The sequence below is a fragment of the Atractosteus spatula genome, chromosome 8 (assembly GCF_055471065.1).
Source record: "Atractosteus spatula isolate fAtrSpa1 chromosome 8, fAtrSpa1.hap1, whole genome shotgun sequence".
Lineage (NCBI taxonomy): Eukaryota > Metazoa > Chordata > Actinopteri > Semionotiformes > Lepisosteidae > Atractosteus > Atractosteus spatula.
Window position 1 is genome coordinate 17,809,697 of NC_142713.1, and position 17,546 is coordinate 17,827,242.

Sequence of the window (17,546 nt, forward strand, 5' to 3'; positions counted from 1 at the left end):
GTTAATAAAATGAAATTTGGCATTACCATGTACATTGTTTTTTTTTAATTAAATTGAATTTTTTTTAGAATTTTTCTCTTTATCTTCTTATTCCCTCAACACTCTTAAAGTACCCCCATGCATGCCCCCCCCATTGAGAACCACTGTTCTTCAGTGCAAGCTAGTCCTGCTGTTTCAGCACCACCTCCAAACGTAAGTTTGACTGTGCCAGAATCTAGACATTGACAACAGTCATCCTAATCTGAATGTCACCCCTTAGCTGTACTCTTGTTGTAAATTAACCAGTTCTTCCAAAGATTACCTTGAATGCTTACCGTTTGCAATTTTAAATTGATGAAGGTGCTCATGAACAATTAAAAGCCTTCTGAAAATCTGGATATAGCCTATATCATCGCGATTCCCAGCCTTTTCAGTAATACTGCTCACTGCTCACAGACCATATCATTTAATGTGCTTTGTTGTTGCTTACTCAAAGCGCTTTTAAGCAAGACCTGCCTTTACTAAATCCATGCTATCTATGCCCTAGGATCATATTGTGATACAATACAAGTAATCCTCTTAATTCTACCCATCATATCTGTAACCTTATGTATAGCAAAAGACTTGCTGGTTTGTGGTTACTTGTTTCAGATTTGTTGCCTAAGTTTTCCAGTTCATGAATATCCTTCCTGTCCTCAATGATTGTGGAATAGTTTTGATTGTATTTAATGTATGACATCTTTTGTTTCTTAAAGTAGTAGTAATAATAATAATAATAATAATAATAATAATAATAATACTACTACTACTACTACTAATAGTAATAATAATAATTGCTTACACTTATATAGCACTTTTCTGGACACTCCACTCAAAGCGCTTTTACAGGTAATGGGGACTCCCCTCCACCACCACCAATGTGCAGCATCCACCTGGATGATGCGACGGCAGCCATAGTGCACCAGAACGCTCACCACACATCAGCTATCAGCGGGGAGGAGAGCAGAGTAATGAAGCCAATTCATAGACAGTTGGTAAATTAAAACAAATCTGCAGGTGTTGACTACAGGTACTTCTAATAATAGTAAATACTTCTTCCAGGTTGGAACAATTAAATATATATTTTTTTCAGCCTTATTTCTTTAGTAAAGGTTGGATTAAAGTTATTAAATGAATATATTAGCCTTTTTTCTGTTCAGCTGGCAAACGTTGCTCATTATCATCATTTAGCACTTTTCTACTGTTGTTTTTTCTCCAGTAGAACCTTATATTTTTTTGTGTCTTTGAACTCCCTTTATTTGCATTCCCAATCTTTAAGCTGAATGTTTTTTTTTGTTAATCATTGGTTCAAATTCTTTGTTTCTCCTTATTTTGTTTTACATAAATGTATTAATCAGTTTGGGTCTTGTTTGCTTTATGTCCTTTCATTTACTGTTGAGACAAATATTCTGTGCTCCTTTTAGGTTATATGATGGTGGTTATAATTTGCTTCATTACTATATGATGCCATGAAGATGTAATATTTAGTTATGTAATATTTTTTTAATGAGGGTCTTAAGCTTGAGAGAGAGAAAAGAAGGTGAGCAGAGAAGGTGTGTAATGTTTTTGAAAGACTTTAATGGGATTGTTCTTGTCAAAGAGCTGGTTTTGCTGCTGCCTGTACTGTAGGTTGTACTGTTGAGGAACAACCTTTCTTAATGGAAATTGCAACTGCTGAAGCTTGCACAGATGTGTCTGTGTGTCTCATGGAGAGCAAGTTGGGATACGTGAAAAGACAAGTTCCTAATACAAGAAATTGTATATGGCCAATAAAGTAGACTTCATTGAGTTTCCATGTGACTCAGGTGGTAAAAGTGTGTGTCTGGAGTCCAAGCAGCGCTGTCTGTTGAACCTGTTCGCTGAGTCCGGACAGATTCCAGCTGGTTCAAGCTGGCCAGGCTTGCTCTCGGGCAAGAGGCCTGTGAGCTGCAGTGCCCACAGCAGAGGAAGCAGATGCCCAGGCTCTTTTGTGATGCTCAGGGCTTGCAGCATGAGAAGATGTAAATGGCTAAAAAGTGCAAGCTTTCACATGGAGCGTCTCTCTTTGCAAGTATGAGGGCTCCAGTGGGGATCCCAGCTGCTTGAGAACTGTGGATTTCGAATAAGCATTGAACAGAAAGCAGCGGCTGACTGATGTCATCCAAAATCACCAGGCCATTTGTATTCTTGAGGAAGACAGGTAATCAGTCCAAGGGGTGGGTATTACTTCTCAGTACCGAAATTATTTACTGCCCGTCACATTATCGCACAGGAAGCAGAACTGAGGTTTCTTTGGTTTAGTCTGCTCAGTACCCAGTATCCTTCTGATCATTCTGCTCCAGATAGCTCACACTGAAGAGAGAGAGAGATCACTTTATTGGCCATATACAATTTCTTGTTTTAGGAATTTTGTCTTTTCACATACCCCAACTTGCTCTCCATGAGACACACAGACAGGGAGAAAAGCTTGGGGTCAGCGGACGGTCAGCCATTTATACGGTGCCCCTGGAGCAGTTGGGGTTAAGGGCTTGCTCAGGAGCCCAATGGAGTAGGAGTTCTCTGCCGGCCGTGGGATACGAACCGGCAACCTTCCAGCCACAGGCGCAGATCCTTAGCCACAGAGCCACCGCACCGCCCCCAGATCCTGAAGTAGGGTGTTCTCTTTCAGTTTAACTATTTAAACTAGTTTAACTACTAAACATAATGGATTCTTTATACTGATGTTGCACTGCTTAAAAAATACTGCAGTAACTGCTGAATATGAATTTTCGTGCAAGAAGTGAATTAGTGTGTCACTAAAGGTCAAAGTGCCCAGTTTCACTTCAAAAGCATATTTATAGTATAGTTTTTTAATGGTAAAAAAAAGTTGTTGCACCTTCTTCAGGTATAAAGTAGAGAGAAATGCAATGACAAAAGACAGAAGAAATGGCATGTGGGACTGGGCACAGGAGGTGTGAAACTGTTCATGCAGATGGAAATTTAGGGAATAAGCATGAAGAGATGAAATCTGTAAATGAATGGAGTGGTTCTGAAGAGAGATTAGTACATCAGTGGAAACTAGAGGAATCTTAGATCCATATTTAATTATAATCTTGGCTTCTGGTGTCTTTTCTGTACTAAATGTATCCTGTACAGCGTGTAAGTCTCGGCTTGTGACTTGTGCATGTGGGATAGAGTCCAGATTGCCTCATCTCGTATTGGGATTAAGTGGCTTTGTGAAAAATGGATGGAGGAATTAATGGTATAGACCTGAACAAAATCAATAACAGCCAAGCTCTGATAAGAAAACAAAATGGGAAAATCAACATTGGTGGGCCTCTAATAAAAAGAAAAAGAAGTGATTCTTACTATAAACAGCGTTTATAACAGCAGACAACCATTTAAAATCACACGTTTAATTAAAATCATTGCATTTTTCTTCTTCTTTTTTTGTGGTTGGAAAGTTACTCCACTTTCAGCAGTATTAACAAGAACAATGTGTTGGATTCTGATCGAAAGACTGGTAAATGACCTTTGCACAGTCTCATGGGTATCTCTGGAGTGTCTTGCATGTTTCTTGAAAAGAATGTAGATGGTAGCAATATGTACAGTGTATTGCAAACCACTTACAGCTGTTAGCACATAATGAAAGCAATGCAAGAATTAGTGAGGAAGCCTCCACAAATTAGTCAGGACTTGGGGTGGGGGGAGATGATAGCTTGTTGCAATTAACTTGTAAAGGCAGGATTGATGATATCACAGGCAATTACTGTGTTTTCTTAAGAAGGCTGGGGGCTATCTGTTTGAATCCAGGGTGTGCCCATTGTGAGTCAGAAAGCCAGCACTGCTTTCTTAGCTTTTGATTGGCTAATCCAAGTGCAACCTAATGAGCCATTGCAGGATCTGCCTGCTGTTTCAAACTCCTGTCATAGGTCTCCTAACAAAACGTTCCCTACTTATCTGTACATCTGAACTGTCAGCTGAGAATGACTGTAATACCTGTTGTAATATTAAGCTGATATTAGCTGATGTGTGGTAAGCGTTCTGGCGCACTATGGCTGCCGTTGCATCATCCAGGTGGGGCTGCACATTGGTGGTGGTGGAGGAGAGTCCCCATTACCTGTAAAGTGCTTTGAGTGGAGATTCCAGAAAAGCGCTATATAAGTGTAAGCAATTATTATTATAATTATTATTATTATTAACTTGCCTCCTAAATATGAAAAAAATACATATTTTAAGTGGTTTAAGTTTGATTCCTAAGTATAATTTACCACTGAAGGAGGGCAGACCAGTTACATTTCTACTGTCACTTCTCCAAGAGAAAGAAACATCCGTGGATCACATACTGTAAGCAGATAACTTGTGTTTGTAAATTGTCAATTGTGCCATGTTTGCCAAAGTCCTGAGTTGCTGATTAAAATGGCAACTTCTTCCTAGGCACTTTTGGACACTTGTTCTGGCCAGGAATTTATGGTAAATGATGCAGTGCATCTCTGTGCATGCAAAGATACAAATCAACGTGCCTGTGATGTAATACTCTTTATGAGTTTGTCTCTTGTAACTAAGGGAGGGACTTGAGGGGTGGAAAAATGCATCACTGAGAAGGTTCCTAGGGTATTAAAAATGAAGACCAATACATGTATGGACTTTGATAGCATAAAGATAGCATAATGACACAACCATGTGAGATGTGGCCACGGTATCTTTGACTTGGCTGATATTAATAGTGGTGCCTTCTGTCTGAACACAGTTAATACTTTTGGAATTTCTTTTATGACTCACTAGCGTGAATCTGCTCTAAATGCAAAGTGTTACATCAGGCACAAACCCAGCACAGCTCAACACACTGTCAGCTGCATCCTTACTGTCAAGCACTGTGGTAGCATTATGTTGTGTGACTGCTTCTTAACAGCAAGGACTGGGAAACTTGTCAACATTGAGGGAAAAATGTATGGCCCAAAGTATATGTGAATCTTGAAGGAAAACGTGGTCAATTCTGCTAAAGACCTAAAACTGAGATAGAAAATCACCTTTCAGCACGATGGTGAACCAAAGCACTAGGGCAAAGCTCCATTGGCTTGGATTAACGAGAAGAAAGTTAATGTCCTTGAGTGGTCCAGAGTCCTGTTTTGAATCCAATTGTATATCTGCAGCAAGACTTGACAAATCTTGAGCAAGGTTGCAAGGAAGAAGTAGCAAAAAGTTGGTTGTGACTTTTTTGGTAAAGACTCGCAGTTGACATTTTTGCCAAAAGTGTTTCCGACAAATATTCAGTCAGGTGGACGAATGCCTACACATTCAGCGTTTTCATTTTTGATTTTTATTTGCAGTTTTTTACTTCTTTCACCCATAACATTTGTGGCTTCAAGTTTTAATTAAAATTATACTTTTTTTAAAGAAAATCTAGATGCATCATTTCTAATTCAACATTGATGAACAAAGACAGTTCCTGGACAATACAAGCTACCACTAATAATAATAATAATAATTGCTTACACTTATATAGCGCTTTTCTGGACACTCCACTCAAAGTGCTTTACAGGTAATGGGGACTCCCCTCCACCACCACCAATGTGCAGCACCCACCTGGATGATGCGACGGCAGCCATAGTGCGCCAGAACGCTCACCACACATCAGCTATCAGTGGAGAGGAGAGCAGAGTGATGTAGCCAATTCATAAAGGGGGATTATTAGGAGGCCATGATTGGTAAGGGCCAATGGGAAATTTGGCCAGGACGCCGGGGTTACACCCCTACTCTTTTCGAGAAACGCCCCGGGATTTTTAATGACCACAGAGAGTCAGGACCTGGGTTTTACGTCTCATCCGAAGGACGGCACCTGTTTACAGTATAGTGTCCCCATCACTATACTGGGACATTAGGACCCACATGGACCGCAGGGTGAGTGGCAGGCCTACACACCTAAATCTGTCCCCTTTAATAGATGAACCTCTGATAATATGTTTGATACATTTTATGTGGATAATTCCTGATAAAGAACTACAGATTGCATTCATCACCATCTAAAGATATTAAAACAATCCAAAGTTTGAAGCCCACCAGTATCTAGACTGTTTTTTTTAGGTACACAAGCTTTACTTATTTTTGGAACATGAAACACCAGTGCTTAAAAAGCTTAAGATTGTTCTTGGCTTTAATGTTTAAATGTAATGTTGTATAATGAGCTTGTATTACCTTGAACAACTGTAATAGGCCTTGGTTTTGACTGGTGGCCAATACATTAAGGCTTTTAAAACATTCCATTCACAGTAAATACAGTAGTGCTGTGTAATGAGACTTCTCTCTCTATTTGCCTCTGGAGCAAGATTTTTAGCACGTTTTTGTAGAGCCAATGGTTTAGACGTGATCGACTTCTTTTGTATGGAATATAGGGCGGTATAGACGGTATACTGGTAGAAAAATGGATTTGGCTATACCATTTATAATGGTAGATAATAGATTTTGATGTTTACATAGATTGCGCCGCCAGCATCGTTGCGAAACGGGGTTTGGAAATTTTTACTATTGACCCGTCATAGTTGAAAATTCTGCCGTATTTTAGCTCCAATTCTATAATTCTGAAAATGTTCATCTTGCTGATATTTGGAAATTTGATAGGTTCAGAATTATTGATCTTCGGTGGTTCAGACGTCCAGTTTATGACGCATCTGAGGTCATTGCAGCCAATAAAAACACGCGGCGTCCTCGTCCTCTTTCTGTGAAAACAAACGCACGTTCGGTGTTCCCGTCTGCAAACACAGATAAGTGGGGAATGCTTGAATATTTTTTTTACTTATTTTTGTAATTGTATTTTATTTTAAGAAGTATTAAAATATTTACATTTATAGGAATTTTATGTGAAGTATTCCACAAGTACTTATTTAATTCAAGTTTATTGTATTGTTTCAGTTCTGCAAAATAAAAATGTTCTTAAAATGGTCGACTTCAGTTCAATGTGAAATGTCAAAAATACTAAAGGAACAACACAGTAGCTTACCAACAGTTAATAATAACCTAATAGTTAACTCCAGTGATAAAAATTTACTATCTCTTTATACTCCTTTTAAAGCATGTTCTATTGAAATTATGAGGAAAAAAATCCATATCGATTTAAGGCCATATCTCCCAGCCCTAATGGAACATGGCTGCTCAAAGTACCTGTTGTACTTATAGCAACATAAAGGAATAGGTTCTGACTTGCATGTCTGTTGGATGAATAAAAAACAACAGTTGTGAATCTTCGTGTCTTACGAAGAGCAAGTGACAGTGATATGTGTGTAAGTGCTCCTAAGGGGAACACCCGAATGAGGCACAGCTGCTGTGAGCTGCTAATGATGTAGTGTACAGTACAGTGTGTCCTTGACTGTTCCAGGAGTTAATCCTGTTATCTGCTTTCAGTGCCTGTCTATACATCATTGCTGATTTTCCCACCAGTCTGAAGGTTTATTTGCCGCTAGTTGTAAAATGCAATACTCCTGTGTCACAGCATTAAGCTTATATTAGCATTACAGATAATGTAGCTGCATTTAGAGAATTCAAAACTGTGCCTGCTTGGTACCTTGAAAGCTTACTCTGATGCTCAGTGCTTGGATTGAGTTACAGTATGTTCCAGGTTTGTCTCGTTTTTTACTCTGAATTCCCACTCCACCCACTGGGAGCCAAAGGGACAAAGACTTGACTCATAGGCTGATCTGTGGTCCTTGCTGTGGAAACAGGAATAGGATTTCTATTTATAATTAAATGTTTCGAGAAAACAATAATGTCACTTTCAAAAACATGTTATCGTGGCCAGAAGACAAGCAAAGCTTCTTTAGTTTACTGTTTCTCTTCGATATTGCAAATTACTTTGTAACAGTGTGTGAATGAGTGAGTCCTCAATTGAGGGAAAATTATATATTTGTAAATTGTTACTGAGAAGGATGCTCTAAGAACTTGAAGTTAAGATGTATATATTGTGATGTTTATTCCATGCTGAAAAAAAGTAGAAAGAAAACACAACGTTTCGGCCATGGAACCTTCTTCTGGTGTGAGAAAGACAAGGCGGTGACTGCCTTGTCTTTCTTGTCTTTCTATTATTTGTTCCTTTGCAGCCTACGCATGCTGACGCAGCTACCCACCTGAACTATTGTGATGTTTACCTCACTCTACAGAGCATATTGTAAAAACACTTTCTATGACTTTTGTAATTAAACATTTTTCCTTCAGTCTTAAAGGCTTCCAGTTGATGACATGGTTAATCTGTTCTGTTGGGTATTGTCTGGATATCTTTTACTTCTCCATTGGTAGCTTGACATTACCTGCTCATACAGTAATCGGGAGAGAGCAGCTGTCAGTGAATTGGTTTATACAGTAGTTCTTTGAGGCTTTAGTTTTAACAGTGCATTTGAGGGCTTGGTTTTGAGTAACAGATAATGGATGTTTTTTTTTGCACTAGGATGTGACCTTTGTCACTTCCAAAAAAAAAAAAAACTAAGTTGTATGGTTAAATCTATGGTATAAGCTTCAGTTTTTGAAATGACTTTCAGATTTCTGTGGTACGTAATATATGTACATTGCATATTCAAACATGTAATCAGCTCTGCTATTTTTAGTAGGAGTACGATGTAATTCTGCTCCAAGAGTCTGAAAAAAATTGCAGCTTGTTGTTTCTAAGACAAAGAAAGCACTGTGTCCATAAGAAAAGGGAATTAAAGGACATACAGTAAATCTTGGCTTTGTGTGGGGGACAGTGCAGCACTTTTAATTCCCTCATCTTTTTCTTTTACTATAAAATCAGTTATAAAAACCTGTGGGAACCAAACATTTCTTGGGGTTCATTACCTTTCCGTTTGCTTAATTTATACCTTGAACTTGTTACTTTGGATAGGCACTGGATTTCTGTAACCTGAATTTTTTTTTATTGTATTTAACGAGAGAGCTACTTTTACTTCGCTGCTTCCTCTTTGAGTTCAGGATATCTGGTACAGCCAAGTGCTCAACTTATTCTTTTTCCTGATCTTTACTTGACAGCCATGTACATATACAGTACTTCTGTTGCTGGTAAACATTTAGTATGAAAAATCAGCATTGAATGCTTGTGGGGGAAAAAACCCGCAAGATACAAATAGAATGAATGCATTGATGACTGAACAGGGGGCACTGTATTCAGTGGACTGTGGGAGTCTGGAACAAAGTACAGTACAGTACAGTACTGAATCTGATGCAGTGTTTTAGGGACAGGAAGTTAAAATAATTTTAAATGGGTATTTCCTGGTAATTGTGCTTCAGGAGACCAAATTGTACTTTGGGTTCTTGTGAGATATGCAGGGGGTGAGCAGGCATTAAAGCTGTTGCCATGTCAGTGTACATAAATGCAGTTCTATCTGCACTGATGTCCCACAAAATACTGTAAGCTGGAAAAGCTGTATGCCTCTTTTAACTTGTAACCCTGTGTACAGAAAAATTGTACCTGGACCAATCTGTGAAGTATGTGATGAAATGTAAGCCTAAGTTAAATGAATGGTGCATGCACTTCTCGTGGTTCTTATTTTGTTTTGTTTTTTTGTAGTAACAGCTCTTTTCTGCATGTGAATAAGGAGTCCAACTACATACTGTATGTGTGCATCTGGTAATGGATAAATGTAGCTATTATTATAACAGTGTACAACTCCTGATGTGCCTTAAATGTTAAACCTGCACCCTTTGAACATTTGTATTTCTTCAATAGAATCAAACATTAAATCCTTGGTTGTTTACGGCAAACAGGTCTGCTGGTTTTCAGTATACCTCTATTACGTAAGAGTTTAGCTGGTCTAATCATTGTGTAATTTTCCTTGAGCTGCTTTCGGATCACAAAAGCTGATGTTTTTTATCTCTTTGGATACTTAATTTAACAATTTGGTTCAAATCACCAAATGGAGATGGGCGTGCCGACAAGCGGACCCTGCTGATGCAGGATTAACGCTAGGATGAGAGGGATACATTATTTAACAACTATGACAAATCCGATTTTCTAAAAAAGGGAAAAAAGTCTCGTTGAGTAAATTATTTCCTGAAGGATTCTGTTGCATAATTGAGGCTGTGGGAGAAAAGGTAACTATCACGTACTAAACACAGGGATTAAAAAAACGACATTACTTTTGTGATTAAAAAAACCTTCGCATTGTTTTATAAAATAGGTACTGTAACTGTCCTCACCAGAACATTATGCTCGGAAGGATTTCTTGACAAGTCTGATTGATGCTGAACAGTGACACCAAAGGGAATCCTACAGATGGGCTCTCTAGCAGAAAAGTTCATTAATTTATTGAACTTGGTGTTATTTGTTTTTTAAAATTCAGTTGTAAGATTTCTGTGATTTTTTGTTCACAACATCTGAAATGTGCAGTTTAATTTGATCACACTCTGGAATTCAATATTAATATACTATAGGTCACTGTTTTTCTAACTTTCCTATAAAACAATGCCCCATGTGAAATACTTTCCACAATTGTGTTATTATTGATTACAAAAAAGATTTAAAATTATTTTAAGATGGTGCAATGGTGTAGGTTTAAAATCAATTTTTAAATGCCCTCTCCCTGTAATTGGCAGTTTGACACCTCTGTAATGGACCTGTTGGTGGCAGCGTCTGTTATTGTAGTCTACATTTGTTAGTATTAGATTGTCATAACTTGGTGTATTACATTATTTTCTCTGTAACTGTGACATTTATACAGCAATGTGAGAAATGCAGGTGTAGTACCTGAGGAAACATGCAGGCCTAATGGTCTACAGGCTTCGTCATTTGCGTCTAAGGAGTCCCATAATGTCAGAATGAATCTGTAGCCCCACCCAGCTACCTGAAACAGAAGGACCTGATGGGGGGAACACACTGGTGGTGTGAGCCCCAGGGGTGCCGTAATCAGGGATGAGTCTGGAAATGTGCACATGTGCTCTTGTAGTGTAGGACAAGCTGACCTCCTATTGACACTGACTGTATGAGTTGAACATACTGCAGCGGTTCCTAATCCTGATCTTTTATAGACCCCAGTATCGGTGAATTCTCATTCCAGCTGAGCTTTTAAATCTGGTGCTAATCGATCACGGTAATTGTTGGACATTTTGTTAAACTTTTGTGTGTTGGAATTCCAGACCTAGCAAAAACGGGCAAAATCTTTCTTTATATTTTGAATGATTCTGGCATTCCGATTGATTGCTTTATACCTCCCAAACATGCTTATTAAGAGTATGCTCCAATTGGTGACAACTAAAAACTGTATTGGAGAAGTTACAAAACTTAAACATTGGTACAGAATTGGTTCCAATTACAAATCCCATTAAATCATATTAAAGCTTAAAGAAAAAATTGAAACCATGCCTCAGAAAATTGAAATAAATTAGCTTGTGATTACGAGCTCTCCTGGAATAATAACTCAAATTGGGGGTGGGCAGCATAGAGTTATCTATCTCTATTGTAACATTTCAGAAAACTATATAGAACATACAGGACGACTTACAACTGAGTAAGAGCAGAAGACTTCAGCACCTCACACACTGCTTGAAGATTAGTAAGTTTGCCAATAGCAGATTAAACCTTAAAGGGGTCTTTTTCAAATGGGTTTTATGACATTTATTCTTCAAGAATGTCATTTTTATGGATACAGTAGTAACTGCAGTGTCTACCAATCCATTGTTGACAGTTCTAGGTTTTTGTGAAAAGAATCACCACTTAGCCCATCTTAGCTCGGAATTACTGGCTCTCTACAGCTGCCTTTGTCCTTGCACAAGAGAGGACTCTGCATGTGTGCCTCTCCCTCCTCCTGCTAGACCTAGTGCTGGTGAGAAATCGGGGGGAGGACAGTGCACAGCACTCCTGCACGGCAAGGTCACGGGCTCCTGGCAAGACAACAGGGGTCACTGCCTGCAACTGGTTACCCCAGCTGACTCCATCCCAGTCTGCTGTTGACGCTGCCCTCCTCAGCTTGCTTTCTGCCCTCTGTCCTTTCCCAGCAGGCAGTTGGCCTTTACAGTGTTTCACAAAAGACAGATTTAAAAAAGGAATAGGACCCCAGTACACAACTGCTTCACAAATTAGATTTTTTTGCTCTATTTTTATAAACAGGTGTTCGGATACTGTTAATATTGCAGCACTAACATTTTTTCGGGGGTGGTTTGTGAATGTTAGGTAGTTTGTCACTATCAAGAATTCAGCATTGAAAGAAAAAGGAATTTTACCGTTTGTTTGACACAAGAAAGATATGACCTTTAGTTTAGTCAATAGAGGATTAAATAGTTCCAGCTGAGGCTTGTGAATCCCTCTTGAGACACAGTTGCCTGTGTTGTGTGTTTCTGCATAGCAACGAGAACCAGGAAATTAAGAGACCTGCTGTGTGACTAAACGGTTTGGATGCAGTCCTTCTGCAGAAGGCACTCTAGGTGTGACTATTTGTACCGAGAAGAAATTCAAAAAGCGTGTAGGCATAGGCCTTGATTTTTGGTGTTGTGGTAGCTGAGATTTAGAAATTCAGTGAAGTATTTGTTAAAACATCTTCTGCAGAAACCATTGCTGATTTAACAGGGAAAAAGGGTATTCAGTCTAGGATTTGACAATACAGAAAAAAGTATCATATGATCTGATTTGAGAGAAAGCATGAATATCTGACATGCATTGTCAAATGGAGTTAAACTGCAGTATAAATAAAATGAATTATACATCTGCTTTTTCTTTTTTCTGAATAAGCAAAACAAAAAAATGTAACGGTGATTTCAGATCCTGCCTGTCAGTGTGTTTTGAGTTTACCTTTGCACTTGTACGTATCCTGTTTGGGTTCTGTGGGAAACTGTGTTCTAATGAATTTCCTGTCATTAGCTGTCCAAATGCTAGATAAGATGGCAAGGTCATTGTCTACAGTATATTTTTCTTTACTGGCAAGTTACTTTCTGCACCTTACCCTTTTTGTTCTTCTCAAATAAGGTGTTTGCATTTTGATTTATATCATCATGTATGACAGAAGTAAAGATTTAGGTCATATCAGCCCTGTTGAACGCTTTTGTTCAATGCCCTTTGATAAAGTGCTTTGTTATTAATCAAATTATTATAGATAAGCTGTTATGTTATTAAGCAGCCTCAGTGAAATCTAATTTTCCACATTTTTTCACCTGGAGTGCTCTCATTTTCAAGCCATTTAAAGATGAGATTCCTGACTTTTTTGTGGTTCAAATATTGTATCCTCAGTAGTTTATTTCCTGCTTTTTGCATGGAGATCTAAAAAAATCAAAATTCTACACAGAAATCGCTTCTAAATAATTTGAAATAATTGAAATGAAAAAATTTCATCTGAAAAAGATGGAAATGAGGGTGTTCTGGACTCGTGTAACTTTTTAGTGAGGGACTATTAATGAATTTATTTTCCTGTCTGGGTTTCGCGCGGGGTCTTGTTAAGCAAAGCCAGAATGTTGTGTTTGACGTATTCTTGCATTTTGTGTTCCAGACCTATGATGGTGGACGGGGGAAGACTGCCCAGGAGAGTTTGAGAGAGAGAAGGCGGGCAGACCCTGGGCACCCCTGCAGGAGTTGCAGGGGGGCATCTTGACCTCTGGTCATGGGGGATGGCGGCGCAGGGGGAGAGAGGGTGAACCAGGCCCACGTCCTGTTTGATCGCTTTGTCCAGGCGACCACCTGTAAAGGAACACTAAAGGCCTTTCAAGAACTGTGCGACTTTCTGGAATTAAAGCCTAGTGACTATCGCGTCTTCTACCACAAACTCAAATCGAAGCTCAACTACTGGAAGGCCAAGGCGCTCTGGGCGAAACTTGACAAGAGGGCGAGCCACAAGGACTACAAGAAGGGACGAGCCTGTGCTAACTCAAAGGTAAAATTAACGCGGAGTGCATTTTCAGATTGTAATATTCTGTTTTTGTTCAAAAGTCCTAAAAGAGGAGCTGTCGAGTTTTTGAGGTCTAACCATTTTAAAAATGCTACTTGATTCCAGAATTTTGTTGACTGCATTCAAGTGCTGTAGTTTATCTGTGACAAATTGAAATTGAAGTCTTCCTTTATAGTCAAATTCAAAATAAACATCACTTAAAACTGCAACAAATTCACAGTTATGAAAAGGAACTTCTCATTTTTTTAGTGGGTGGACCTGACATACAGTAGATGCCTGTTCAGTTGTCTTTGATCCCTAGATGCAACATGTTGTCCCAGTTCATTTTTCAATCAACATCAAGTGGTGTCCCAGGCCTTGAACAGTGTACTTCTGGTTTTAGCCAGGTTGCCATCACCTCAAGGGGGATTTTACATTGTTTTTTATTTACAGAAACATTTTGTCTGCTTATGTAGAAGCAAATGCTTCCAGATCTATTGGCTGGTGCTTCACGGTGCAACAGAATGACGTCCCAGAACATCTGGCCAATGCAAACAAAGAGTTCATCAGGAGAAAAAAGCTGAAAATCTGACACTAGCTTGCTCAATCTCCAGAAAGCCAAATAAGCATGCTGGAGAAACAATTAAAAGAGGAACACTCTAAGAATAGGCAACAACTGTGCTTGTACCAGTCCATCTTTAATGATTATACAGTGTGTTGAGTTTAATTGGGTGCAGAATTCAGGCAGTTATTGCCTCAGAGGTGTACAGTAATACATACTTTTACACTTTGAAACTTAAGGTGAATGTTTCCAAATACTTCTCATCACTGACGGGATGGAACGTTTTCTTTATCCTAATTTGAACAAGTGTATGCACAAAAATGACCAGTAACACATATATTGTAACTATCATTCATAGTGAACATGCTCACAAATTCAGATTGCTTGACTAAAGCAAAAAGAAGTTTTGACTTTGCTGTCTCCCAGTATTTTTGGAGGACACTGCCCCATGTTTTGATACAGTTTGTGTACTTTAACAGGCTATTGGTGGGAGGTGGTCCCCGGGCTCAAATTATTTAACAACAGAAAAGTGATAGTTTGCAGTGATTACTGATTTATGGGAGGGTGTTTTTTGCTGGTTAGAACAGTGGTTGAATGCTTCTGTATGATTGTTTTAACCATTTACTGTATCTTCAGATCTAAATGCTATGAACCTGAAATAACATTTCCATGGTATTTATTATAGACTTACGGACAGTACATTTTGTATAGCACAGTTAATGACAAGAAGGGTGTGTTGCAGCCTTTCTGTTAGTGATGTGATTAAGTTACTTAACAGAACTTACATTTTCTCCTGTTTCTTTGCTTGACCTGGTAGTGCTTGATCATTGGCGCTGGTCCCTGTGGTCTCCGAACGGCTATTGAGCTTTGTTTCCTCGGAGCGAAAGTCGTTCTCCTGGAGAAGAGGGATGCCTTCTCACGGAATAACGTCCTGCACCTGTGGCCCTTTACCATCCAGGACCTGCGGGGGTTGGGAGCCAAGAAGTTCTACGGGAAGTTCTGTGCCGGCTCCATCGACCACATTAGTGAGTTGGGTCCTGTAAATGGCTTTTCTCTTCAGTAATGAGAATGGGGAAAATGTGCACATTCGTAGGAATAACTGGCTGTGAGTTATCCACACGTGTATCACAAATCTATCTGCTGGAAAGCCTCGATGGTTCTTTATGTGAATGCGAAGTGTGATGGGACTTCATGCCTTGTATGTATCACTCTCTCTCAGGCATTCGGCAGCTCCAGCTCATGCTCCTGAAAGTGGCACTGATCCTGGGCATTGAGATTCACGTCAATGTTGAATTCAGGGGCCTCATTGAGCCCCCCGAAGACCAGGAGAATGAGAGTGAGTATTCTTTTCAAAGTACATTTTTGCTATGTAGTGCCTATGTTTCTGATGTCAGTTTACATTCCATTGCTCAAATTTATTTCTTATTTTAAGTCACATTTCTTAGCAGCCTTTTTAGTAGGCTTTTTTTATTCTGATCAAATGAGAGGCTGGCTGACCCTTTTAGAAGGTTCCCGTATGATGAACTTAGCTTTTAAGTGTCACTTATTGCTGCAAAGATCTACAGTAGGTTGGTGGGTTCTCAGATTGATGTAATAAATATAGGGTGTGTTGGTGCAATTGGCCTTTTTATTTCATTACTCTTGTCATTTTTTATTGCACTGGGTTGTAATTATCGCATAGGCTCCTAATACATTGAAGATGTGGTCCTGGAAAAATTGATCTTCTTCAAAATGGTTATTTAGTTTTCAGATGTCCATTTCAAGTTCTCAAGAAAAGGCTTTTTATGGCTTTTCTTTGCAAAATTACTTTTGAAAGGGCTCATGGTCTTTTGACATTAATATTTATATAAGAATGTATAATATTTTGACATTTTCACAAGACTTGAACACCATAGGAGACTTGATTGCGTGAATACATGTTTGACTTTGTCTGCAGTGTTTCTAACGCAAAGTGTTGCCTTTAGGCTGATACAGAGCATTCAGTGAAAAATTGTATTTCAAGTTACATGCAACATGTAGATCAAATTAGTAACCCAATCTATTATTTTGTGGTCGTTTGATGTCATTTTCCCAGATCCCAGCTAAGTCCATGTAAAGATTCTTTCTATGAAAATCATGTATATCACCATATATGTGGTAAAATGTCACAATGCAATATAGGTGTCTTTCTAACAAAAGCCAGTGAGAAAGCAGTACTCTCTGACAGATTAGCGTGGGCACAAGATATGATGAAGTTGCACATAATTGTGTTATTTTCGTCAGTTGAAGAAATTAGTTTGTGATGCAAAACCTATGAGATTCAGCATTTGAAGTAAAAGTTTGATATTTTATTTCAGACATCACATATTTTTCTCTGTGTCCCCAAAACAGTGGCTTGTGGAAGGAACTGGATTAGAACTGTTTTCCATCTCCATTCTGAGAATGGTTGTACTGTTTGGGCTCTATTTTCAAAACCCATAAGGTGCTTCTACCCCCATGGGTTTCCTATGTGTGTTTAAGTCCAGTTTCCTATGTGTGTTTAACTCATTTTGTCCAGTTCAGCTGAACTGCAGTATTAAGTCCCCAAATATATTTACAAGCACTGCAGTCTAGGGGTTCTTATGTACTTGTCATTACTGATCAGGTGAGAAGTAAATATACTCATTTTGCTTAGAATTTCATGTAACCATCAAGTGTACATCCTAATAATATATAGAGACAAAAGGATTTAAACCTTGTAAAAACTGCTTAAATGTAATTTTAGAAATATACAGATATCTTCGCTGTAAAAGATAACCCATTTTTTTCAATTTATGAATCAAAATGTAGTTAGATTTGTAGTATGTAGTATGCAATTGATTACATGAAATAGCACTGCAAATTAACTTCCTGAATCGCTTGTTACTGTTGAATGATTTTAAACTTTCACATACTTGTGTGTTCTGTCACAGCAGTAAGCAGTCACTTTGAACAGTGATTTATGTAGTCTTTTTAATAATGTTAGTGTTTCTGAGGTCGTGACACACCTCAGGGATATTCTAAAGTCTGTTTTTTTCTGTCTGTTGCAGGGATAGCTTGGAGGGCAGAGGTTCACCCCAAAACACATCCTGTCTCCGAGTTAGAGTTTGATGTCATCATTGGGGCTGATGGAAGAAGAAACACATTACCAGGTAGAGATATAAGGGGTCCTAAGGTTTAGCAGG

General features: G+C 38.7%; 1 protein-coding gene across 6 annotated transcripts in view; it reads left to right on the forward strand.

The window, feature by feature from the left end:
- mical3a (microtubule associated monooxygenase, calponin and LIM domain containing 3a) overlaps positions 1-17,546 on the forward strand; it is a 143,443-nt gene that overhangs the window by 48,011 nt on the left and 77,886 nt on the right. For all 6 annotated transcript variants that reach the window (XM_088922898.1, XM_088922894.1, XM_088922895.1 and 3 more), the window contains 4 exons: positions 13,428-13,808; positions 15,182-15,389; positions 15,584-15,700; positions 17,412-17,513. In XM_088922898.1, the coding sequence (XP_088779024.1) occupies positions 13,539-13,808; positions 15,182-15,389; positions 15,584-15,700; positions 17,412-17,513 (697 nt within the window). In that variant the 5' untranslated portion in view covers positions 13,428-13,538. The remainder of the gene's footprint in view (positions 1-13,427; positions 13,809-15,181; positions 15,390-15,583; positions 15,701-17,411; positions 17,514-17,546) is intronic.